The sequence below is a fragment of the Vicia villosa genome, linkage group LG1, assembly GCF_029867415.1.
Source record: "Vicia villosa cultivar HV-30 ecotype Madison, WI linkage group LG1, Vvil1.0, whole genome shotgun sequence".
In the NCBI taxonomy this organism is placed as follows: Eukaryota; Viridiplantae; Streptophyta; class Magnoliopsida; order Fabales; family Fabaceae; genus Vicia; species Vicia villosa.
In genome coordinates, this window is record NC_081180.1 from 69,316,238 (window position 1) to 69,342,448 (window position 26,211).

General features: G+C 34.8%; 3 protein-coding genes across 6 annotated transcripts; 2 read left to right on the plus strand and 1 right to left on the minus strand.

Annotated features, from left to right (window-relative positions):
• Window positions 1-6,390: 6,390 nt before the first annotated feature.
• LOC131640935 (protein MID1-COMPLEMENTING ACTIVITY 1-like) lies at window positions 6,391-9,051 on the plus strand. Of its 2 annotated transcripts, XM_058911293.1 has the most exons (8): window positions 6,391-6,519; window positions 6,893-7,345; window positions 7,431-7,855; window positions 8,071-8,171; window positions 8,285-8,356; window positions 8,478-8,584; window positions 8,684-8,777; window positions 8,866-9,051. In XM_058911293.1, exons 2-8 carry the CDS (start codon window positions 6,923-6,925, stop codon window positions 8,916-8,918), a joined length of 1,275 nt encoding a protein of 424 aa, XP_058767276.1. In that variant the 5' UTR covers window positions 6,391-6,519; window positions 6,893-6,922; the 3' UTR covers window positions 8,919-9,051. The 2 variants fall into 2 exon arrangements, with proteins under 2 accessions (XP_058767276.1, XP_058767272.1); XM_058911289.1 differs by lacking the exon at window positions 6,391-6,519 and having other exon boundaries at window positions 6,583-7,345.
• On the minus strand, window positions 9,043-18,017 carry LOC131640949 (uncharacterized). Of its 3 annotated transcripts, none has more exons than XM_058911302.1 (9): window positions 17,862-18,017; window positions 17,404-17,628; window positions 16,627-16,695; window positions 10,838-10,867; window positions 10,453-10,485; window positions 10,261-10,337; window positions 9,859-9,940; window positions 9,451-9,543; window positions 9,043-9,318 (listed from the first exon to the last, which is right to left on the minus strand). In XM_058911302.1, exons 2-9 carry the CDS (start codon window positions 17,533-17,535, stop codon window positions 9,259-9,261), a joined length of 576 nt encoding a protein of 191 aa, XP_058767285.1. In that variant the 5' UTR covers window positions 17,536-17,628; window positions 17,862-18,017; the 3' UTR covers window positions 9,043-9,258. The 3 variants fall into 3 exon arrangements, with proteins under 3 accessions (XP_058767285.1, XP_058767296.1, XP_058767292.1); XM_058911313.1 differs by having other exon boundaries at window positions 10,267-10,337; window positions 17,862-18,016; XM_058911309.1 differs by having other exon boundaries at window positions 17,868-18,001.
• Window positions 18,018-22,921: 4,904 nt separating this feature from the next.
• LOC131644919 (uncharacterized) lies at window positions 22,922-25,318 on the plus strand. The gene has a single exon (XM_058915539.1). The coding sequence runs from the start codon at window positions 22,922-22,924 to the stop codon at window positions 25,316-25,318; it is 2,397 nt and encodes a 798-aa protein (XP_058771522.1).
• Window positions 25,319-26,211: the final 893 nt, after the last annotated feature.

Here is a 26,211-nt window from a genome sequence, read left to right on the forward strand (position 1 = left end):
TATTGAAAAATATAAAGATTCGTAGCAAAAGGTTTTACCCAAAAACAAAATATTTTATTTTGATTTATTTGCTCCAATAACTAGAATGTTATCAATTTGTATTTCAATAGCTGTTGCTTCTATTTATAGATTCGTTATTCATCATATGGATGTAAAAAAAATAGAGATTTATAAGAAATTTATATGTTACAACTTAAAGGATGTGTAGTTTATGGTCAAGAAAATAAAATTTGCAAACTTTTTAAATCATTATAAGGTTTAAAAACAACACCAAAACAATAACATGGAAAATTTAACAAAGTTTTGATTAGCAATAGATTTTCATCAATTGAAGTTGATAAATATGTGAACAATGATTGTGTAATCATATGATTTTATGTTGATGACATGCTCATTTTTGGTATTTGTGTAGATATTGTGGTTAGAATAAGTCTTTTCTTTCTTCTAAATTTGATATGAAAGACATGAGTGAAACAAATATAATATTAGGAGTTAAAATCACAAGGAAGGATGACCGTATAATATTTTCTCAACACTTCCTAAAGTTGTGAAATATTTGAAAAGTACCATGAATAATAGTATTGCGTATAATGAATTTCTTATTGTGTTAGAAAGATACAACAATGCTAAATGGATCTCTGATTCAGATGAGATCATATGAAGAAGGTTCTTATGGATAAAAACAAGTATCAAAATCATTTAATTATTTTTTTGTCCATTTCCTATGCCGTGAGTAAAAAATGCTAAACAATGCATTATATAGAAGATTAGCTTGTGCATGGATTTCATATCGTTTATGGGTGACATACGATTTGGAGTATACATTTGATAATATCACCTACGTAAATATCAAGTGAGACTACTTGTACGAGATTTTGGGGAAGTCTTTAGAGCAATCATGACATAATCAGACATACAGACAACCTATTAGCGCATCCCATTGTCCAACAATAAGAACTATGGGATGTGATGTGGATGGTAGACCTCTAATACACACTAAACGTAATTGGTTTATATAATTGGTTTATATAATTTGTCACACCAAATTTACTGTATGTGATAGATATTATTATTCTAGAACTAATTCATATACTTTACTATACTAATAGGATGCATTACACTTATATAATGTTATTAATCCAATAAAAATAAAATAATTATATAGTTAAAAATATATAGGAGATTATTGTAGTATTTTAGAATGTTGGTGGTATTCTAGAGGTGGTATGTTATAAATTATAGTGTTACAGAATTCTGCAGAGGAAAACTGGTTTTTTGACACTTTTTGCACTATACTTCTACTGGTGGAAGATATGCTTTAAAACTGCACTGGACACTTTTTTCACTATACTTCCACTGGTGGAAGATATGCTTTGAATATGCTATTTTACTGAATTCACCACCAACTGATATATCTTTCTTAACATTACAAAGCCTTTATATAGGCTTGAATCAAAACTGACATAGAAGACAATAAGATGATAATTAAGATGAGGACTCTTTGGTTCTCTCAATCTTAATGATACAATTCTAACATAACTCTAAATAAAGACAGTAATTATATTATGATGGTTACAACTCTTTTGCACTTCTTTCATAATGCTTACTCATAGTGGTGGTTACAACACATTAATTTTAACACTCCCCCTTAATGTGTTGCTCTTTAACTCCCATTGCTTCTCTAAGTTGCTGAAATCTTCCTCTTGGTAGTGCTTTAGTAAAAATGTCTGCAAGCTGCTCTTCTGAATTGCAGAACACTAACTGCACATCACCATCTTCGATCACACTTCGAATGAAGTGGTGCTTTATATTAATATGTCTTGTTCGACTGTGGAAAACAGGATTCTTCACCATGGCTATTGCTGATTTATTGTCACAGTGGAGCATCAGACTTTCTTCTTGCTTTTCTCCGATATCTTCAAGAATTCTTCTCAACCACAATGATTGTTGTGTAGCCAAACCAGCTGCCATATATTCTGCTTCAGCTGAAGATTGCGCTACAGTGTCTTGTTTCTTCGAACACCAAGAAATTACTCCTGAACCCAGGCTGAACACATAACCAGAAGTGCTTTTCATGTCATCAACACTTCCAGCCCAATCACTGTCACAATAGCCTTTAATTTTGAGTTTAAAACTCTTTTCAAACCTGATTCCATGCTCCATGGTTCCCATGACATACCTTAGAACTCTTTTTGCTGCTCCAAGGTGCAAGTGACTCGGTTTACTCATGAACCTTGAGAGTAAACTAGCAGCGAACATTAAGTCGGGTCGTGTAGCTGTTAGATAAAACAAGCTTCCAACCAAACTTCTATACATGCTTGCATCTACTAATCTTCCACCATCTTCCTTCTTTAATTTTTCATTCACCACTAAAGGAATGTCAACAGGTTTGCAGTCTTTCATGCCAAACTTTTTCAAAATATTTTCAGCATATCTCCTTTGACAAATAAAAACTCCATATTCATCTTGGTAAACCTCAATACCAAGAAAATGATGCAGCAAGCCAAGATCACTCATCTCATATTTTTTCATCATTTCTATTTTAAAATTTTCAACCATTTTCTTGTTGTTACCCGTATACACCAAATCATCAACATAAAGGGCAACAAGAAGGATATCATCTTTACCTTGATGTTTCACATACAAGGTATACTCACTTGGACTTCTTTGAAATCCTTGTTGAATGAAGTAGCTGTCAATTTCACTATACCATGCTCTAGGGGCTTGTTTCAACCCATAGAGAGCTTTCTTCAACTTGTAAACTTTTTCTTCTTGGCCTTTAGTCACAAAGCCTTGAGGTTGCTGCACATATACCTCTTCTTTTAATTCTCCATTCAGGAAAGCTGACTTCACATCAAGTTGGTACAAGTTCCACCCTTTTTGAGCTGCTAATGCAATAACTGTTCGTACAGTATCCAATCTTGCAACTGGGGCAAAAGTTTCACTATAGTCAATTCCAGGCTGTTGTGCATAGCCTTTTACTACCAATCTAGCCTTGGCTCTTTGAATTGACCCATCTGGATTATGCTTTAATTTGTACACCCACTTTACTCCAATAGCTTCTTTGTCATTTGGCTTCTCAACTAGCTGCCATGTTTTGTTTTTCTCAATGGCATTTATCTCTTCTTGCATCGCATTCCTCCAAACATCTTCTTTGATTGCTTCATCAAAATTTTCTGGTTCCACAACACAATAGTTGCATCTTGCATAAATATCACTCAAATCCTTTAATTTTATTGGAGTTGAGCTGGGAGATGATGAACTTGAACTTGGTGAACTTGGAGAGGATGAGGAACTTGGTGTACATGGAGCCGGTTGCTCATTCTCAGCTGCTGAATTTTGTTGTTGTAATATGATTGCAGGGACTGTTTTCTCCTTCATTCTGTCTTCTTCCCAATTCCAAGAAGCATTCTCATCAAATACAGCATCCCGGCTAATGATCACCTTGTTTGTCTTCAAGTTGTAAAGTCTATAGCCATTCGACATGGAACTATAGCCAATAAAAACACATCTTTCACTTGTTTCTTCCAGCTTTGTCCTCTTTTGTTTTGGAATTTGAGCATAACAAACACATCCAAAAATTTTAAGATGGTTCACCGACGGTGTTCTTCCACTCCAAGCTTCAAATGGAGTCTTTTTCCACACTGCCTTTGTTGGACACCTGTTCATCAAATACACAGCAGTGTTAACGGCCTCGGGCCAAAAGGTTTTAGGTAAACCTTTCTCAAGTAGCATAGATTTCGCCATCTCCATCACAGTTTGGTTCTTTCTTTCAGATACACCATTTTGCTGAGGTGTATAGCCAACAGTGAGCTGTCTTTCAACACCTTCATCTTCACAAAATTTGTGAAATTCATTTGAGGTGTACTCCTTCCCTCGATCACTTCTCAGCATTTTTATAAATCGGCCACTTTGTTTTTCAACTAATGCTTTAAACTTCTTAAAGATTACAAACGCTTCAGATTTTTGTCTCATGAAATATACCCAAGTCATGCGGGTAAAGTCGTCAATAAACAAGATAAAGTACCTGTTTTTGCCATGAGACAAAGTATTCATAGGACCACACACATCTGTGTGTACAAGTTCCAACACTTGTTTGGCTCTCCATGCACTTTCTTTTGGAAATGGTTGCCGGTGGTGTTTGCCTAGGACACATCCTTCACACACACCAGATTTTTCTTCGATTCTTGGTAGCCCATACACCATCTTCTTTTGATAGAGTAACTTGAGACTTTCGTAATTCAAATGCCCAAGTCTCCTGTGCCATAAACATGAGTCATTCTCTTCTCTGGCCATCAAGCTTACATTTTTCTCATAGTTGAAAGATAGTGGAAAGCTCCTGTTGCTAGTCATCTTCACAACAGCAACACTTCTTCTTTCTGAGTCAAAAATTCTGCACTCTCTATTCTCAAAGTTTAGAGAATAGCCGTGCTCCAGAAGTTGTCCAATGCTAAGCAAATTTTCGTCTAATTCTGGCACATAAAGCGTGTCATGCATGACTTTGCTTCCTTGCTTTGTGGTGACTCCAATGCTTCCTTTCCCTTTCACTTCGACATGTTCTCCATTGCCCAATTTAACTTTTGAGGCAACTGAAGAATCAATGTTTATAAATGCTTCCTTCTGTCCGGTCATATGGTTGCTACAGCCGCTGTCCAAATACCAAACATTTTTACCTTCTTCATGCAATGCTTTTTGACAAGCAAAAAACAAATTTCCTTCATCAGATTCTCCTTCTGCGTACGAAGCATGTTGCTGATTTGCAAGACGACAATCCTTTTGAAGGTGCCCGAATCTCTTGCAATTGTGACATTGCGGTTTGCCTTTGTTCCAACACTCCTTCTCGTCATGAGTGCCGCTGTTACAAATTCTGCACCATTTGTTTGATGCTTCATTCCATCTTCCGCCATTTGTGCCTCTTCCAGATCTGCCACGTTGGTTTCGACCTCTGCCTCTGCCTCTTCCAAATCTGCTACCTCTAGAAGACTCACCTCTAGTTTGTATTTGGGGCTTATTTTCACCATTGTTGGACTGAATGTTGAGTTTAGATTGAAAGGCACTCTCAATTGATTTTTCAGAATGTCGTAACATCCTTTGCTCGTAGGATCTCAAAGACCCCATCAACCCTTGAACAGTTAAGGTTGATAGATCCTTGGTTTCTTCTATCACACCCACCATTGGGTCAAATCTTGCTGTCAAACTAATCAGAATTTTGTCAACAATTCTGCGATCATCTATCATATCACCATGTGACTTCATCTGATTCACCAACTCCGAGATTCTGTTGAAGTACTCATTCAGGCTCTCGTTCTCCTTCATTCTTTCATTTTCATAATCTCTCTTGAGAGATTGAAGCTTCACCGTTCGCACCTTTGAGTCTCCTTCGAACTCTTGTTGTAGGATACTCCAGGCTTCTTTCGATGTTTTAGCTCTCATAATCCTTGGGAAAATGGATAGAGAGACTCCTCTTTGAATCATTCCGAGAACTCCAGCATCTGTGATCTTCTTCTTCTTCAACTCTTCAAGCCGTTGGCTTGATTCTTCAGCTTTTTCTTTTGATTTTTCAGCCTCCGTTGGTGCCGGTTCTTCATATCCGGTTTTGACGTACTCTAGAACATCCACTCTGTTGGTGGTATTCTAGAGGTGGTATGTTATAAATTATAGTGTTACAGAATTCTGCAGAGGAAAACTGGTTTTTTGACACTTTTTGCACTATACTTCTACTGGTGGAAGATATGCTTTAAAACTGCACTGGACACTTTTTTCACTATACTTCCACTGGTGGAAGATATGCTTTGAATATGCTATTTTACTGAATTCACCACCAACTGATATATCTTTCTTAACATTACAAAGCCTTTATATAGGCTTGAATCAAAACTGACATAGAAGACAATAAGATGATAATTAAGATGAGGACTCTTTGGTTCTCTCAATCTTAATGATACAATTCTAACATAACTCTAAATAAAGACAGTAATTATATTATGATGGTTACAACTCTTTTGCACTTCTTTCATAATGCTTACTCATAGTGGTGGTTACAACACATTAATTTTAACATAGAAGTATAGTATTAAATTTTAAAGACATTATATTAATGTCAGTAAGTCAAATTACTTGCTACTGGATAAATGAAATGCTAGCAAGGCAGCGGTTGCCTATATTGGTTGGGAAAATATAACATAATTTCATTTTAAAAAGCTTTAAAATAAAAATAAAACAAGTGGTTTTTAAATTTTTTGGGTTTCACCCTCTTGATTAAAAAATTATTCTTGTCAGTTATATATTTCTGATGCAGAAAATCCTAATCTCAAAAATTTTGTTAAGTCTTCTTATCTGTTCGAAATACATTATCAACTTAAAAAAGGACAATAATTAGCTAGATTTTGATGGAGCTGGACACCAATGTGTTGTTGAGGGGCACCACTCACTCTCTCCACAAACACACAGACAAAAACAACCTACCTGAAACTGCTACCAGAAGAAACTTTATTTCATACTATATGACCTTTCTGCTTTGTAACATTCCTTCTTTCTCACATAACAACAACATCTTAACATGTTCTTCCATCAAACCAATTTCATTACCTTAAACAAAACTCTATTTTTTTTCTTCCTATTTTGGTTTTTCTTTTTATGTTGCATGTCAGTGTTTCTTTTTACCAGTATAGTATTTAATTACTTTTTCTTTCTGTCTTTTTGACCACAAAGTTTCTTAACCGACAATATAGTTACTGTCTTTTTCTTTTACTTATATAAAAACATAAATTACCTTCATTAATATCAATCATGAACTGGTTAAACTATTACTATTATTTAAGAAAAATGACCTTATGTTCAAAAATGAAGAATCAAAACTAACACTATTAAGATTTACTTGATCTCAATGCAGTGTCTCTGAAAACTCAAGATCTCCGAAAACATGGCATCTTCATGGGAACATTTTGGGGAGATTGCAAATGTGGCTCAGTTAACCGGCTTAGATGCTGTGAAGTTGATTGGAATGATCGTTAAAGCTGCGAACACAGCGCGGATGCATAAAAAGAATTGCAGACAGTTCGCGCAACATCTTAGATTAATCGGGAACTTGCTTGATCAGCTGAAGATCTCGGAGCTTAAGAAGTATCCCGAAACACGAGAGCCTCTAGAACAGCTGGAAGATGCTTTGAGAAGGTCTTATGTTTTGGTCAATAGTTGTCAGGATCGCAGCTATCTTTATCTGTTGGCTATGGGATGGAACATTGTTTATCAGTTCAGAAAGGCTCAGAATGAAATTGATCGATACTTGCGCCTTGTTCCTCTCATTACTTTAGTCGATAATGCTCGTGTCAATGTTCGAGTTAAGGTATCTTTTTTTTTATAGACTTTGATATACTATTGATTGAGATTTTCTTTTGTAATAATATCTTATACTTCTATGGAATATTTAGGAGAGACTAGAAGTTATTGAAAAGGATCAATGTGAGTACACATTTGATGATGAAGAGCAAAAGGTGCAGACTGTATTTTTGAAACCGGAACCTGAAAAAGAGGACACTGTAGTATTGAAGAAAACTCTTTCGTGTACTTACCCCAACTTCTCTTTCACCGAAGCACTGAAAAAAGAAAACGAAAAGCTTCAACTAGAGTTACAATGTTCACAAGCAAATATGGATATAAATCAATGCGAGTTCATTCAACGCTTATTAGATGTTACAGCATTTGCTGCTTATTCTCTTCCAGATGAGTTATCGCCTGAAAATAGTGGCAAGAAAGTAGAATACACGAACCAAAATTATTTTGATGTCAACGACAGCAAAGGCCATTCTTCTGTTGAAAAACAGCATAAAAAAACAGCTACTCTTTCAGCATCAAGGTAGTTTATTTCCATCTTCTTCAACTTTCATGTGTTTTGAGTTCACTTAGGAAAAACTACTTGACCAAAAGATATAATAGTTATGCAAATTGTTGTCCTTGCACTTTTTTTGGTTGTCAAATGAGTATCATCTAAAGCTTTTACAATTTTAATCTTTTCGGGTACAAACTTACATTGAACTAAATTATTTGCTTCATTTGTATGATCTCGAATAGCTCCTCAGTTTCGGAAAAGAATTTGCTGTCAACTGGAAGTTTATATCAGCAAGAAGATTGGCATACTGATCTACTTGCTTGTTGTTCTGAACCTTGTCTTTGTATGTGCTTTCCTTCTGTTAATTTGAATTTTTTTAGTTATGTCAGTAATAAAGAAATATTTTGTTTCTTAATTTTCATCTTTTGTAATATATGTAGATCTTTTGATTTGAAGGTATAAAAACATTCTTCTTTCCATGTGGAACATTTTCGAAAATTGCTACTGTTGCAACCAACAGGCCTATATGTAAGTTAGTTATAAATTGAAAATATTTTCATATATATAATATTCTTTCATTTTAATTCATTTGATACACTTGAAAATTTCTAAGGTTTCGCGTTTTTAACTTTATTTTCTATTGTTTCAGCTTCTGCAGAAGTATGTAATGAATTTCTGGTATATTCATTGATTTTATCGTGTTGCTGCTATACCTGTTGCATAAGAAGAAAGCTTAGGAAGATGATGAATATTCCGGTACTGTTATCATCTTTATTTTATATGATGTTATAGTTATATGGAGACTTGTTTTAGCAATTTTTTGGTATCTATAAATGTTTCAATACTCAATGACAGGGAGGTTATGTTGATGATTTTCTTTCTCATTTGATGTGTTGCTGTTGTGCCCTTGTGCAAGAATGGAGAGAAATAGAAGTGCGCGGGGTTTATGGTACGAATCAAAATTTCTTATGATGGATTCTTTAAACAATGCGCTTAGAACATTTATTAGCATAACCATTTCTAAAAATATTTTGCAGGTCAGGAGAAGACTAACACAAGCCCACCAACCCCACAGTACATGGAATCTTAAATATTAAATTAGGTTGTAATTAGTTTGTTTAGAGTGTAAATATTATATCAAACATATATAATTTAAAGTTGTATTTGATTCTCAAACTGCATAGTATAGATTACTATTTTTCTTTTCACAAGAATTGAGGATCACAAGCAATTTTTCTTTTCACAGAAGTTGAGTATTTAAATTACAGAAAGAGCTGAAACACTAATAACGATACTATACAGAGACAATTCTTTGCTAAGATTGCCTGGTAAATGTTTCAATTTTCATCAGAAGCATTGCAACAACATTAAAGAGATGATCTCTCAGCAGAGGAAACTGGGTGAATTTACAGGTACTTGTGCTAGAAATGTTATGCATCATGCATTTCATCACTACTGTTGGCCCCATAATTTGAATTCATGATTTTGAACTGTTAACAAAATGAAGTACTATGTCAGAAGAAAGAATCCCCTTAAAAAGAAATAAAAAATACGAACATAAATAATTATAACATTTTGACCAATTGAATGATTTGAGAGAAGGAAATTAAGAAAGCTTCTACCTTCTCAATAGCATGTGAAACACCAGATAAAAGTTGACTGTTTTCTTTAAGGACTTGCAGTCGGTTGCGGAGCCTTTGATTATTTTCCTCTCCCTAACAAAACGACATGATCAGAGAAATAGAATACAATTGTTTAGAGTACAAAAATGAAAATGAACACTATTTTTAAGGGCCTAAGCAAAACTTAAAACTTTTTTTCAAACATAATGTTATTTTTTTCTGGCCTAGCCAAATTTACTCTGTAGTTTGCTTCAACTTCAAAAGAACAAAAATGAATGATATTATGGGCCATTAATTTGGTGTTAGAAGTCTCAAATCGTATTAAGTGCTTCAACCTATGAATTAAGTATTTGTTTTAGTTAACTTTTATCATGATTTGATGCTGATACATTCGAGTAGTATACATACCAATTGCACCATATGCTTTAAGTGTTGGATTTCGTTCTTCTTTGCCACAGACAGACTTTCAACAGTATCCACTATGTTACTCCTGCAATTGTATAAATGTCTCTCTAATGAATTCAAAATAAATCAATATATTGTAATAGGAATAACCAGTAAATAATATGAAGGGAAGCAAATCAAATAAAGATCTCGTGTTAAAAACAACCATCATTGGTCATCATTCTCCAAGTATGAAGGAAAACCTCCATGAAACAAAAAATGAGAGAGCTTCACGAGTTTTAAGAGTTAAGTTTCACTAATTGTTGCTTTAAAGACTAAAAATTCTTTTTTTAATATAACCATCTCAAATATTAACTAAAGATAAAATCTACAGTTGGATACTTCAAATACAAAATCCAATAATACCTATACCTCTTTGAAAACAAAGGATCCAGTTCTTGTTCTTCCACAATTTCCTCTACAGCATCAAGAACAGCTCCCATCTACACAAAAGATGAACTTGACATACAACACTAACTAGAATACAGACACGATACTCTACAATTTACCTTTTTTAAATGTTAGAATAAATAAAACAACAACATAGTTAAGTTATACCTTTATTTTGAGACAGATTTCTTCAAATTCTTCCTGTAAAAATTGACATAGCATTTAGAATTCAGAATATTTAAGTATATATATGTATGCTAAGTATATATATGTATGCTAAGTATATATATGCTAACAAACACATATTTAGTTTACTAACTCATAAACCATAGAAGACAAAGGTTAATGTTAAGTATCTGAAATAGTGAAGCATAAGCATCAGACTTTAAGCTTAAGAACTGGGTACAATTAAAAGGAAAAACATCCATGGTAATATTTAGACAACATCCTGAACTATTGCAGGGAAACCAATTGAGAGTTTATATTAGAGGTGGAATTGATTCTATATCTGACATCACCAAAATAACAATAACAGTTGTTATAACAAACATACCTGAAAGGCTTCATGAAAAGAATCCATGGCCTGAAAGATTTGATGCATAAAAGGAAATCAAATAATAAGTAGGTGTATCAATCCCAATAATTAAGAGACATGATTGTGCATTGTTAGTCATCTTACAAATATGAAAATCAGTATAGGCTAACAGGGTTTTTTCTCAAACACTTCAAAAATCATTTTCAATTTCATATAAATATTGCCTTAATTCTTTCAATTTTTCATCAAAATGAAAGATGGGTTTGAGCACTGTCCATTCTTAAACCCAAAAAGGATTTTGTATGAGGTACACGTTAGGTGTAAAACCATTCTTATGTTTTTACCCAACAAAATAAACTTTTGAGATAACTGATTTATGACTAGTTCCTGTAAAAGACGGATGCTTGATACCAACAAATGTCTTTAAAAAGTTTTAATTTCTTACCTAAATAGATGTTTCTAATAGAGTAGTAATAGAGTAGTAATAGAGTAGTGGTTAAATAATTTTCTATTGTGTGTGTCAATAGAATAGTGGGCAGAGTAGTGGAGGACATGTTCCACTACTACTGCTGAGCTGGCTCTAGCTGTTAGTACCTTTGTCAGTATTTGTTCCTTTTGCTTGCCTTTATATAGCAAGCTTTCTGTATCACTCTAATCAAGAAATACTATGAATATTTCTCTCATCTTATCCATTTCAATTGTTTTAACAAATTCTAACATGGTATCTTGAGCTTCTTTTCGATCCATGGAGTCCCTTTTTCTTTCCTCTCAAGTGAAACTTTCTCACCTTATATCTGTCAAACTTGATGACAAAAACTTCAAACAATGGAAACAACAAATAGATGGAGTTGTTCGTGGTCATCGTCTCCAAAGGTTCGTCACTGTTCCGGTGATTCCTTCTCCCTCTCCTTCAGATCCCGCATCTCATAGTGCCTTTCTGGAGTGGGAGCAACAGGATGCTCTCATATGCACCTGGCTTCTTTCCACCATCTCTGATTCTCTTCTTCCTAAACTTGTTGAGTGTAAACACGCGTGGCAAGTCTGGACAGAGGTGCACCGCTACTTCGACACCCTTCTTTCCACCCGAGCTCGTCAGCTGCGTTCTGAACTTCGTCGCCTCACCAAAGGTTCGCTCACGATTGAGGAGCTTCTGAAGCGTACTCGTGAGATTAGCGAGTCTCTTGTTTCGATTGGGGATCCTGTCCCTCTACGTAACCTAATCGAAATAGTTCTTGATTCCCTTCCTGAGGAATACGACTCCATTGTCGCCGCCGTCAACAGTAAGGATGAGCTAAGTTCCTTGGATGAACTTGAGTCGTCTTTACTTGCTCATGAGTCGCGCCTTGAGAAACATCGCAAAGCTGCTGTTGCGGAGCCAGTGACTGTGAATCTCACTCAATCAGCGTCGTCTTCTTCACCTGTTACTACTGCTCAAACTTCTACTGAAGGTTTTCCTCAGGGAACGAGTCACGTCACTGCCAATGCTAATAATCACAACTATAGCTCTCGTGGAGGTCGTTTTGGTCGCAGCAGTGGGCGTTTTGGTCGTGGTGGAGGACGTTTTGCCAAACAATCTTGTCAAATTTGTCACAGATCTGGACATGATGCTTCAGTTTGTTATCATCGTTACTCAAGTGGTGCTGGTTATCCTCAGCAAAGAGCTCCATTCAATCCATTTCATGTGGCTCCCCGTGCTATGTTTCCTGCTCAATTTGCTCATGGTTCTCTCAGAGCTGCTTCTCCTAGATCCACAGCACCACAGGCTTTCTTTGCAAGTAATGAAGCAAGCAACAGCAATCAGTGGTGGTATCCTGACTCAGGGGCTTCTCACCATGTTACTCCTGAGGCCTCAAATGTGTCTGATTCTTCTTCTGTGCCTGGAACCGAGCAAGTCTTCATAGGAAATGGCCAAGGTTTGTCTATCAATTCTGTTGGTTCCATGTCTTTTCCTCTACCACACAAACCTCACTTATCTCTCACCCTTAGGAACCTCTTACATGTACCACAAATTACCAAAAATCTCATGAGTGTGAGCAAATTTGCTCAAGACAATAATGTATTTTTTGAGTTTCATTCTAAATTCTGTGTTGTTAAATCTCAGGCTACTTCTGAAGTTCTGCTCAGTGGTCATGTTGGAGATGATGGCCTCTATAAGTTTCCTAATCCTGCTGCATCTCCAGTGTCAAAGCCTTGTCCCAGTCTTAACTCTTGTAGTACTAGCAATAGGTTTATGTGCTCTCCTGCTATAAGCAGTTGTAATCCTTCAATTTATATGCCTAATGCTACACTTCTTTGTAATGATCCTTCTATTAATAAAACTACAAGTCTCTTTTCCAAATCTTCTCTTAATTCTGCAAATGCTAGCACTAATTTATCTTTATCTCATTCTAATAGTCCTACTGCTATAGCAACAAATCCTTATGTCCTGTGGCATACCAGATTAGGTCATCCTAATCATCATGCCCTTGTTGAAATCCTAAAACTTTGCAATCTTACTGTCCCTTCAAAACCTCCTACAGATATGTGTCATGCCTGCTGTGTTGGCAAATCTCACAGATTGCCTTCCTCTTTATCCACCACTGTCTATACCCATCCCTTTGAACTGGTTGTCTGTGATCTCTGGGGTCCAGCTCCTATGATATCCTCAAGTGGCTACACCTATTTTCTTACATGTGTAGATGCTTTCTCTAGGTTTGTTTGGGTCTTTCCCCTTAAACTGAAGTCTGACACTATGCTTCAATTTATTCAATTTAAGAAAATGGTTGAGCTGCAGTTTAATTGTCCCATCAAGTGTGTTCAAACTGATGGAGGAGGGGAATTTAGACCCCTCACCAAATATCTAACCGATTTAGGAATTGGTCATAGATTCACATGTCCTCATACCCACCATCAAAATGGTCTTGTTGAACGCAAACATAGACACATTGTTGAGACTGGTCTCACTCTCTTAGCTCAGTCCACTCTTCCTTTAAAATATTGGGACCATGCTTTTGTTACTGCAGCCTACCTTATCAACAGAATTCCCAGCCCTACCCTTAACAATAACTCTCCCTACTTTAAACTACTCAACAAACCTCCTGACTATTCCACTCTCAAGGTTTTTGGTTGTGCTTGCTATCCTTTTCTGCGTCCCTACAATTCCCATAAGCTTGATTTTAGATCTCAACAATGTATTTTTCTAGGATATTCATCTTCTCACAAAGGTTACAAATGTTTAGCTTCCAATGGTCATATCTACATCTCTAAGGATGTTATTTTTCATGAATCTCTGTTTCCCTATTCCTCATTATTTTCAGTCTCTTCTACCTCTCCTGTTCCCTCATCCATTCCTCCTTGCCCTTCTTCTATTCCTCCCTTTCCTGCTACTGCTAGCCAGTTTTCTCCTCCTCTCTCTTCATCCAATGCTCCCTCTCTCTCTTCCTATAATCCTGATGCCTTTCACAGCTCTCCTTCTAGTTCTTCTTCTTCCCCTCATATGGCTGTTCCCTCCCCTGAACTTTCCACCTCTTCAAGTCAGCAGGTGCCACATCCTATCCCACAGCCTCTCACTGCTATTCCTACCTCCTCTCCCTCTATATCTCCTGCTCTTATCCTCCATGATCCTGCTGAAACCAGTACCATTTCCCCTACTTCTTCCAATGATCCTTCTGAACAGTCTAACTCACACTCAAATTCCAGCCCTCCTGGTTCACCTTTACCTTTCATTCACCCTGACAATATCCATCCTATGCAAACCAGAGCCAAAAGAGGTATCATTCAACCTAGATTAAATCCTACTCTCCTTTTAACCCACATGGAACCAACTTCTGTTAGTCAAGCTTTGTCATCTCCCCATTGGTTTCAGGCAATGCAAGAAGAATACAAGGCACTGATGAGAAATCAGACCTGGACATTGGTAAAAGCTCCTACTTCCAGGAAACCTATTGGCTGTAAGTGGGTTTTCAGAACCAAGGAAAACCCTGATGGATCTATCAATAAATACAAGGCCAGATTGGTGGCAAAGGGGTTTCATCAAAGAGCTGGCAGTGATTTCCAGGAGACTTTCTCCCCTGTTATCAAACCTGTGACTGTTAGAATTGTTTTAACCATTGCTGTTAGCAACAAGTGGCCTATTCAGCAGATAGATATTAATAATGCTTTCCTCAATGGCACACTTGAAGAAGAGGTGTTTATGCAGCAGCCTCCTGGCTTTGAAGCTGCTGACAAGTCACTAGTGTGTAAACTAAACAAGGCCATTTATGGATTAAAACAGGCCCCAAGGGCCTGGTTTGACAAACTGAAGAGTGCTCTTGTTCATTTTGGTTTTCATGCAAGCAAGTGCGACCCAAGTCTCTTTCTATTGCATCAAGGCAAGCTTCAAGTCATGATCTTGGTCTATGTTGATGACATCATCATCACAGGCAGCTCTGCTCCCTTCATTAACTCTCTCATCAACCATCTTAACAACAAATTCTCTTTAAAACAATTGGGACAGCTTGACTATTTCCTTGGTATTGAAGTCTCTCATCTTCAAAATGGTTCTTTACTTCTGTCCCAAACCAAGTACATTTCTGACCTCCTAACCAAACTGAACATGCTCAATGCCAATGGCATGCCCACTCCCATGATTTCCAGCAGCAAACTATCTAAAGTTGGCTCAGAAAATGTTGAAGATCCCACTCATTTTAGATCTGTTGTTGGTGCATTGCAATATGCAACCCTAACTAGACCTGAAATTTCTTTCTCTGTTAACAAGGTGTGTCAGTTTTTATCAAATCCCTTAGAAGATCACTGGAAGGCAGTCAAAAGGATTTTAAGGTATTTGAGTGGTACACTGTGTCATGGCTTACTTATTCAGCCTGCTCCTGTTCATCAGCCTATGCAGCTTTTAGGATTCTGTGATGCAGATTGGGCATCAGATCCTGATGACAGAAGGTCTACTTCAGGGGCATGCATCTATCTTGGTCCTAATGTTGTATCATGGTGGTCCAAGAAGCAGCAGCTTGTAGCCAGGTCTAGTGCTGAAGCTGAATACCGCAGTATGGCTCAATTGGCTGCTGAACTTATCTGGATACAGTCTCTACTTCAGGAACTTCACTGTCCTATCCAGGTGCCTAAGATTCTATGTGACAACTTGAGCACAGTCACACTTGCTCATAACCCCATTCTCCACAACAGAACCAAACATATGGAGCTAGATATATTCTTTCTAAGGGAGAAAGTTCTCAGTAAACATCTTTCTGTTGCTCATGTTCCAGCTCAAGACCAGTGGGCTGACATCCTTACCAAGCCCTTATCTGCTGCCAAGTTTGTACCTCTACGTTCCAAGTTATGTGTGTTAGACAAAATCACTTTAAAGCAACCCCCTACAGCTTCTAAGGGGGACTAATAGAGTAGTAATAGAGTAGTAATAGAGTAGTGGTTAAATAATTTTCTATTGTGTGTGTCAATAGAATAGTGGGCAGAGTAGTGGAGGACATGTTCCACTACTACTGCTGAGCTGGCTCTAGCTGTTAGTACCTTTGTCAGTATTTGTTCCTTTTGCTTGCCTTTATATAGCAAGCTTTCTGTATCACTCTAATCAAGAAATACTATGAATATTTCTCTCATCTTATCCATTTCAATTGTTTTAACAAATTCTAACAGTTTCTTAGTAAACACAGCTAATGCCTTTCTCATTTGACTTAATTTGCATGTAGAGTGAAAAAATGAGCATCTACACCTAGGTCAATGTCATTGCCATATACATTTTTATTTTTGGCGAAAACTCTATGAAACATTCAGAAATATATTTCTAATTTGAAAGCATAGATATCAAGAGATCATACCTGAAGATATAGGCGATGAAGATAATCTTTTTCAGCTTTGGTAAAACTTGGAAATTCTTTAACAAATTCCTTTAAAAATCAATACAGAAACACCCATCAAAATACATCCATTTGAAGGCTTAAATTAAATGAGAAAGTGTCTATTTTATAAAATGCAAAATATAAACATATCTACAGACTTGTAATTGAGAAGTCAAACTAAATCCATGAAATAGTCAAATATGGTGAAAGACAATAAAACCATTACTTCCTCCTATAAAGCCGGTGTAACTGCATCATGGTTATCTACTCGGTGCATAAGAATCAAATTTGAACTCCTAGTTACATAAATCAGAAATTAATCCATTTCAAGTGATTTAAATTGTTGGCATTTCTATTATATCAAATACTAATTTACAAAGTATCTTATAAGTTCTATTTCTATCTACAACAACAAAAAAAACAACCATAGTGGGGGCGGCTATAAGGATCAACTTTTGCCAAAATGTTTTATCAAGGACCATCCTTCAATCCAAATCATTAATCTCGAGATATTTCTCTCTTATAGTATTTCTACGTCTTTCTCTTCCTCTAGTTGTTTAATGTCTCTCCATCTGGTCTACTCTCCTTATCACAAAATCTACAGGTCTTCTCTCTACATGTCCAAAGTAAACCACCTAAGTTCTGCTCAATCTACTACCTTAAAAACATAGAATTAGAATGATAATCAGATATTCAGTCTAAGCTCAATATTTCTATTGACAACATGATAAAAGAAGAAAGAGTGACGGAATCCACCTCCTTTGAAGATGTAGTTAGCATGGAACGCAGAGCAACCTTGAAGGACTTGTTCAAAGTGGAGAACCTGGATCCAATTGGTGTAGAAGTTGTTGATGATGCATTGGAATCAGGTACAGGACTTTTCTCCATTCTTTAAAAAACACTTTATTTGTAGTGATTAATTCAATTTTCTCACTAGTAGATTATTTTTCCCCAAAGTTATACGTGCAATAATGTAGCAACCTGAAAGATATAGCATGGTAAACTTCAGAAACCCTAGTGTTTTTGATTTATCGTTGCAAATACCTACTTGTAGAGTTAGATTTTAACACAATAATGATAATTGTTATGCATTTCAACTCCATGGTAAAAATAAATAGCAAGCTACAATAACGAAGTGTGAATATCATGTCTGTATTCAATTGCGTCTCTTTGGAGAGGGGAAGGAAAATCGGAAAAGGTTAAAAAAGGAAAACCTGTACTTTCTCACTGTTTCTGGACGCGGATAACCGACTCCGTCAGCGTTTTCCGGTTAGCTTTTGCTTTTTCCGGCCAGTTGAGGTCAGTGCGGTTCAAACTTGTTTATTTTCTTTGAAGAAGATTCAAATTTGTTTCTGATGCAAGGTAAGCGGCAGAGTGTTTTTGGCGAATCATGGGCCACTTCAAACGAGAGTGGATTGGGCTTGAGATTAGAATGCTGTTCTTTTTTTCACCATTTCTTTATCCACCCTCTACCTTCTTAAGAACCCGTAGCGAAATTCTTTAAATGTCTCTATATATCTGAAGTGCATCTCCGAATTATTATTATTTATTTTTTTTGAAAAAAGGATTATTTTAGAAGTGCATATTCGAACACACTTTTTTTTTCAGTGACTTCTGAGATGTACTTTCGAAAATACATTTTTTTTCCGAAAGGAATGTCTTCGGAGATACATATCCGAAATATTCCAATTTTTAGTCTTGAAATTTTTTGGATATACATATCCGAAAAAACTCAATAATTATTAAAAAATTAAAATTAAGATGAATCAATATAATTAATAGTATAATTAATTGTATTAATTAAAATATATTATTAAATATATATCATTATAATCAAGATATAATAATAATATTAACCTAATAAATATTTAAATCAACATCTTATTTTTATATATAAAATTAACAATAATAATAAAAATAATAAGAATACAGATATTTATTTACTATTTTTTTTTTATGATACATAAAAAAATATTTTTCTAAATTAATTTTCCAAAAACAATTTTATAGTTAAAAAATTTATTTTATAAAAAAATTTTCAAAACAATTTTAAAGTTAAAAATTATTTTACTAACTTATATAAATGAAAAATATTATTATTAAATTTCATAAGTAAATTTTGAATTATATAAAATTTAGACAAAATCTTTTTGTAATTTTTTTAAACTAAATGAAAAATGATTTTTTTATCATAATTAATTAATAAAGTAATTTTATATTTGTGAGTTTTATTTATTATTTTAAAAAATTATGTAATTCAAAATATATATTAAAATATGAATAAAGTAGTAAATAATTTTATTCTTACTTGATCTCTTTTTTTTTTTTTTTAATTTTTGTTGAATAATTATTAAAATATTTATTTTTTAAGTAATCATAAGTGTTGTGTATTGGTTATAATTTTAGTAATTATTAATATGAAATTTATCAAAAAATAATTAAATTTTTTATGAGTATATATATATTTATATATATATATATATATATATATAATAATGAGAGATGAGAGGAACAAATATCAACCATTGAATTCATCAAGAGAGAGAATACATTATCAATCTTGATGAATTCAATGGTTGATATTTGTTCCTCTCATCTAGGGGTGGGAATAGGCCAGGTCGGCCTATAGAGGCCTATGGCCTAGCCTATACAAGGCCAGGCCAGGCCAGACTTATTTAACAAAAAGGCCAGGCTTAGGCTTTTTTAAAAGCCTTTTTAATAAAATAGGCCAGACTTAGACTATTAAAAAAGCCTATGAAGCCTTATAGGCCGCCTATATTTTCATGTATATTAAAAATAGGCTAAATAGATCGGCTATATTTGCATGTATATTAGAAAAAAAGGCTAAATATGCAAGCCTATATATGCATATATATTAGAACAAAGGCTAAATAGGTGGGCCTATATATGTTTATATAGGAGGACTTATAAGGTTTCTTAAATAATATGAATTAATTGAAAACCATAATGAAAAATAGACTTTTAAGTAGCCTTTGAGGCCAGGCCAGGCTTTTAAAAAGGTCAGGCCAGACCAAACAAAGAGAGCCTATTATAGGCCACAGGCCAGACTCAGGCCCTTCAAGTTTATCGAAGGTCGGGCCCAGGCCTTATAAAGCCTAGCCTAGCCTATTTCCACCCCTACTCTCATCTCTCATTATAAAATGCTTTCACTTGATATGTTCCATATATATATATATATATATATATAGAGAGAGAGAGAGAGGAGGGATATTCTTACTCCAAGAGTAAGTTATCAAGACTTACTCCTCATCATGACCATTGATTCTTCTCAATCTAATGGTTAAAATTAATGAGTATTATTTTTCTCTCTCCACATTTAATTACTTATTAATTTTAACCATTGGATTAAAAAAAATCAATGGTCATGATGAGGAGTAAGTCTTGATAACTTACTCCTGGAGTAAATATATCCCTCCTCATATATATATATATATATATATATATATATATATATATATATATATATATATATACACGAGGAGACATATTCTTACTCTAGGAGTAAGTTATCAAGACTTACTCCTGATCATCACCATTGATTCTTTTTCAATCTAATGGTTAAAATTAATGAGTAATTAAATGTTGAGAGAGAAAAATAATACTCATTAATTTTAACCATTAGATTGAGAAGAATCAATGGTCATGATGAAGAGTAAGTCTTGATAACTTACTCCTGGAGTAAGAATATCCCTCATATATATATATATATATATATATATTGAAAAGTTGTAGAAAAAATGTAGGAAAATTGTATTTTATGTATTTTACCGAGGGTTTGTGTGAAAAAACCCGAATCTGACGGGTGTGGGTGTTGGTGTTATTTTTTTACTTGAACAACCTTTGGGTTTAAGTTCGAGTTCGAGTGCCAATTTCGGGTGCGAGTTTGGGTAGTGTAAAACCCGCACCCGACCCGACCCGTCGTCATCCCTAACAAATAGGCTAAATTAGGTTTGACCCCTCAAAATGTAAAAAAACTATTTTGAAAATATATCCCCTGTTAGTAGAGCGGGAAATTCCACCACCTTGTAATTTTATATTTAATCGAAAGTATACTTTCGGTATTATGTCAACTATATATAGCCCAAAACAGTAACCAGCATGGTCGCCTTACGATCATATCATTTCTTAAACTTTCCATTAACCCTCTCAAAAATCCTTCCCTACTTTATCCATTTTTTCACTTAAAATCTTCATTTTTGTGGTTCATCATATCAAAAGGAGCTCAAGGAAGTGGAATTTAAGGTAAATTTTATTCTATTCAATCCACATTCCATACATTATGCTGTTTTGAATTTAAAAATAGGTCACGAGATAGCCGGAGATATATTTCTGGTTTACAATTGAAAAACCGGAAGTACATTTCCGACATGTTGCATTGGATTCACACAGAGGCAATTAAACTAGGATTTGGTGTTGTGATTGGAAGGTCCGATAATGGTACGTCTAGAAGAAATGCATTTGTGACTTTGACATGCGAAAGAAGTGGAAAATATATCCATCGTATCCAAAAATTGAAACGCGACGACACCGGTTCAAGAAAATGTGAATGCTCGTTTAAGTTGCGTGGTTATCATTTGGCAAATAACAAATGAAGATTTAATGTGTTATGTGGTTTACACAACCATGATCTAAGTCAAAAGTTGGTCGGTCATCCGATTGCATGTTGGCTTCTTCCAGATCAGAAGACATGTGTTTCTGACATGACTTTGAGCTTAGTACCGCCCAAAAACATTCTTGCCACCTTAAAGCGCAAAAGACATTAGCTTCTTCCTATACGATGGTTACTTCCAAATACGATCTTTTGACGCCATTTCTTTATACGCTGGATGACTGTCATGTGGGTCATCTCTTATGCATCCTTATCTTCCATAGTTACAGAATATTGTATGGTACAAGCGCAAAGAAGGCAGGCGGATACACATATCCAAGAGTTTACATTGGGATATATCGGAGGGTTTCGGAGATGCATCTCTGAAACACCAATATTATTTGAATACAAAATGATGTGGAATTTAAATTAACTACACATGTTGTTGATAATCCATTTCCAAAAACTGCAGCAAAACCTTCCTTGCATCATCGGAACAACATTCAAATTCAACATCCCATCAATCAATGAAAATGGAATTGGAAAGTGAATACTAAATTGGAAAGAAATTGGAAAGTGGATGCTGAATTTTTCGGAAAGAAATTGCAAAGTGAATTGGAGAATGGAAAATCTTTGAATGGAAAATCTTCTCTCTATCTTTTTTACAAAATGCATACAAACTGTTTGTATATTGTTCTCATACAACCTAATACGCTTTAAGCACTTTATGTGTTTGTGTTATTTTTGCAAGTACCTAGATGCAGAATACACAACTTTGGTAACATTTGTCAAAACAATCAGTATAAGGTTGCTTGGTTCTAGAATTTATGGACTTCAGGAAGGCCACAGAAAGCAGCGCAAACACCAAATTAAGAAGTACCTAGATGCAGACCCAACACTTTAGCATGATATCTAATGTTGTTTGGTGTTTTGGACGGGTAAAGGGTGGCTTCTAGTCCCACATCGTTTTCTCTATAAAAACGTTAAGTGTTTATATATAATATTAAATAAACAATTCAACATATATGCATGTGTGTTGGAAAGAACTTACACAATTTATAATATTATTATTTACTTAATTTAAAATTTGATAATATGATTATGACCACCTAAAACAAGAATTAAATAAACCATATTTGCAAAGTTGAAGGATCAAAATTTTTGGCATGATTTATTCTCCATTTTAGTTATATTTATTTTATAATCGTTACTTAACATGTATCCAGGGGCGGATGTAGAGGGGTATAGGGTATTCCCTGGAATACCCTTCATTTTTAAATTATTTTACCCATTTACCCTCCCTTTTAACCCTTTTTTTATTAGAATTAGGTTTAGTAAAAGCAACACCAAGCTCACTTCTTACTTCCTAACACCAGCCGCGCAGCTTTCTCTTTCACACAGTAAGTTCTTTTTTTTTTTTCTTTCCAAATTTTCAATTTAGCTTAGGTAAATAACAACTTCCATAATTCTACTTGATTCTCTATTATGTAAATAACAAGCTTTTCAAGTTTCTCTATTATGTTAATAATAACTTCCATTTTTTGTTCTTTTTATCTCTTATGGGAATTTATTGAATCCAAAGTCCAAACCTTGTAACTTCTAATTATAATTTTGATTTGAAATTTTGTATTGTAAAATTAATTGGATTTTGATTGTGATTGTAGAATGTTGCTCAAATACTTTACACCCGAACCGAGATTTCCAGAGCCAAAGAAGCTTGCTCCTTCAAATGGGCATCCCGAAGAACCTTCTCCGGTCCCCTCTTCAAATGACGTACAACTAGAACCTAATTCTTCATATAAGGTGTTTAAAAAAGGTGCTTATTTGGAGACGGATCTTGGAAAAAGAAGTCAAATTCTTGAGTATCATCCAAATGATCAAGATGAGGCAAGAAGATCTTACCTTGTGAATGGGCCATGTAAAATTAAATTAATTGAATATGAATCCACAAATATTGAGGGAAGGGAACGTTCTTTTCAATATAGTTGGCATGAAGAGTATGACTGGTTGGAATATAGTGTAGAAAAAGATGTTGTTTTTTGTTTGCCTTGTTATGTGTGTTACAATGGTACTAGTAATTCTGCATTTGTGGTGACTGGTTTTAAAGGTTGGAATCTAAAGCATAAGTTGGATAAACATGTTGGTGAGAAACCAAATAGTCATCATAAAAAGTGTGTGAAAGCATGTGAGGATCTTATGAAGAAAAAGCAGAGTATTGAGTTTTCGTATGCAAAATATAGCTCAAAAGAAGAAGTAGATTATCTTGTTCGTTTAAAAGCATCACTTGAGGCTGTTAAATATCTTGTTAGAGGCGGATTGGCATTTAGGGCACATAATGAGGGTGAAAATTCTATTTATAAGAGTCATTTCCTAGAATTTGTAGAAGCCTTAGGAAGAAATAGTGAGAAAATAGCTGCAGCAATAACAAGTGGTGGGGGAAATTGTAAGATGACTTCTCCTATTATTCAAAAAGAACTTGCAAATGCATGTGCGGTTGAAACTATTAAGAAGATAGTTGGAGAAATTGGAGATGGATTCTTTTGTGTTCTTGTTGATGAATCTGGTGATTGCTCTGGTAAAGAACAAATGGATGTTGTAGTGCGGTTTGTTGATGTTAGAGGGTTTGTTGTAGAAAGATTTATCGGCATTGTTCATGTTGAAGATACAAGTGCGATATCGCTTAAAGGGGATCTTGAATGTTTGTTGTCGGGGTTTGGGTTGTGTATATCTAAAATTCGAGGTCAAGGGTATGATGGAGCAAGTAATATGCGTGGTCAATTTGGAGGTTTGAAGACTTTGATTCAAAAGCAAAATCCGCAAGCCTATTATGTTCATTGTTTTGATCATCAACTTCAATTGGCTCTTGTTTCAATGGCGAGAAAGCATGAAGATGTTGATTGGTTTTTTTGTGAAGTGTCTCGTATTTTCACTTTCTTACGATCATCTAACAAAAGACAAGCTCTACTTCGGAATAAACAAGTTGCTCATTTTGCAAATCTAATTGAAAAAGAATTGGTGGAAACTGGTATTGGTTTAAATCAAGAGTTGTCCATTGCAAGAGCGGGTGATACACGTTGGGGATCTCACTTTCGAACTCTTAATAGGTTGGTTGATTTGTTTACTCATATTATTGAAGTGTTCGAAGATTTGAAAAATGATAGTCATTATAAGGGTGAACCAAAAAGTTTGTTACTTGTTATGCAAACTTTTAGTTTTGTGTTTATGTTGCACTTAATGGTTGAGATTTTATCTTTGACAAATAATTTGTCACAATCATTACAAAAGGGGGATCAAGATATTGTGCATGCCATGGAACTTGTCCAAATATGCAAGAAAAAGTTGCAAGAATTTAGAGATGATGGATGGGAAACACTTTATGAGCAAGTTGTGGCTTCTTGTGGAAATGTTGAAATTGATGTGCCTGACATGGAGTCCCGGTATGTAAAAGATAAGAAATCCAAACGACTTGCTCCTTTTGTTACAAATTTTCATTATTTCAAGCATGATTGCTTCTTACATGTCATAGATGTGGTATTGAAAGAGTTGAATGATCGGTTTACACCTGAAAATATTGAGTTGATCAATTGTGTTGCTTGCTTGAGTCCTTGTTATTCATTTGAATCATTTGATATTAAATCACTTGTGAGATTGGCCAGATTGTACCCAAATGACTTTGAGGATCTTACTGATAAGGAATTGTCTAGTGAATTGGAGACTTATATTGAGAGTGTCAAGATGGACGATCACTTTTCCAATTTGACTGGCATCTCGGAACTTTGTAGGACTCTTGTTCGAACAAAGAAGCATAAGACATTTAGGTTTGTGTACACACTTGTCAAACTAGTTTTGTCCTTACCTGTGGCCACTACAAGTGTTGAGCGAGTATTCTCGGGGATGAAATATGTTAAGAATGAGTTGAGAAGTAGAATGGCTAATCCATGGCTAAATGATTGCTTAGTGACATTTGTGGAGAAAGAGGTGTTTAATACAATCGATGATATGGATATCATCAAACGTTTCCAAGGAATGAACAAGAGAAGAATGCATTTACGATTAGACTAGAATGTTTTCTATTTTTGAGTTGTAATTGAAATACTAATACATTTTTATTAAGTAATATTATCATATTTTATGTCATTAATTTTTTTCATACTTTTTGTATATTTTATTTTCATTACGGGAATCCCCTGGATTTTGATCCTGGCTCCGCCCCTGCATGTATCTAAAATCATTAATTTCTATATTTATTATAATCATTACTTAACACGTATCTAAAACTCAAGAAATGTAAAGTTGAAGATCAAAATTTTAGTTTTTAAAATGAGAGAACTAAAAATTAAAAATCATCAAACTCACGGGGATCACAAATGTATTTAAGCTTAAAAAAGTGTGATATGACCTAGGTTTGTGTAGGTTTAGTCATAAAGCTTTATTAGTTGACATGATTTATTCTCATTCCTAATCATCTTCTTTCTTCATATTCTTCTTCCTCCTCCTCAACCTTCTCACGACCTCTTCACTCTTCCTTTGCTTTATCTCTCTTCTCACGACCTCCTCACTCTTCTTTTAACTCATTTTCATTTTGCTTTTAGGGTTTCCCATTTCCCTCATTTTGCAGCTTCTTCCTGACGAAGATTGTTCGACATGGCCCGACCCTTTGAGCTTATCAAGGACATCAATGAAACCAAAGAGCTATGTAAGATTGTTGTGAAAATGCATCACAGGTGGAAGGTTTTGTCCGCTGCAAAGGAGCATTTTGAACTTATTGTTAAAGACAAGGAAGTAAGTTTCACGGTAGCGTTTAATTCGATTTTGGGTTTTGTATTCATGTTTTGATGTTAATGTTGTTGTTTTCAAGTTTCACATTAGGGTTATAATTTGATTTTTGGTTTTGTATGATTTTGGCATCACCTACATATGAGAAAGATGAAATTGGTTTGAATAGATGGTTTTTT

What these genes read in the sequence shown, in the direction of transcription:
- LOC131644919 (XM_058915539.1), top strand. Translation starts at nt 22,922, where the DNA reads ATGTTGCTCAAATACTTTACACCCGAACCGAGATTTCCAGAGCCAAAG.
- LOC131640949 (XM_058911302.1), bottom strand. Translation starts at nt 17,535, where the DNA reads ATGGAGAAAAGTCCTGTACCTGATTCCAATGCATCATCAACAACTTCT. An exon ending in TAAAGCATATGGTGCAATTG is followed by an intron (nt 9,544 to 9,858) that starts GTATGTATACTA and finishes TCGTTTTGTTAG; the next exon opens with GGAGAGGAAAATAATCAAAG. An exon ending in TTTCACATGCTATTGAGAAG is followed by an intron (nt 9,319 to 9,450) that starts GTAGAAGCTTTC and finishes TTTTGTTAACAG; the next exon opens with TTCAAAATCATGAATTCAAA.
- LOC131640935 (XM_058911293.1), top strand. Translation starts at nt 6,923, where the DNA reads ATGGCATCTTCATGGGAACATTTTGGGGAGATTGCAAATGTGGCTCAG. An exon ending in TTGTTCTGAACCTTGTCTTT is followed by an intron (nt 8,172 to 8,284) that starts GTATGTGCTTTC and finishes TTTGATTTGAAG; the next exon opens with GTATAAAAACATTCTTCTTT. An exon ending in AGAAGTGCGCGGGGTTTATG is followed by an intron (nt 8,778 to 8,865) that starts GTACGAATCAAA and finishes AATATTTTGCAG; the next exon opens with GTCAGGAGAAGACTAACACA.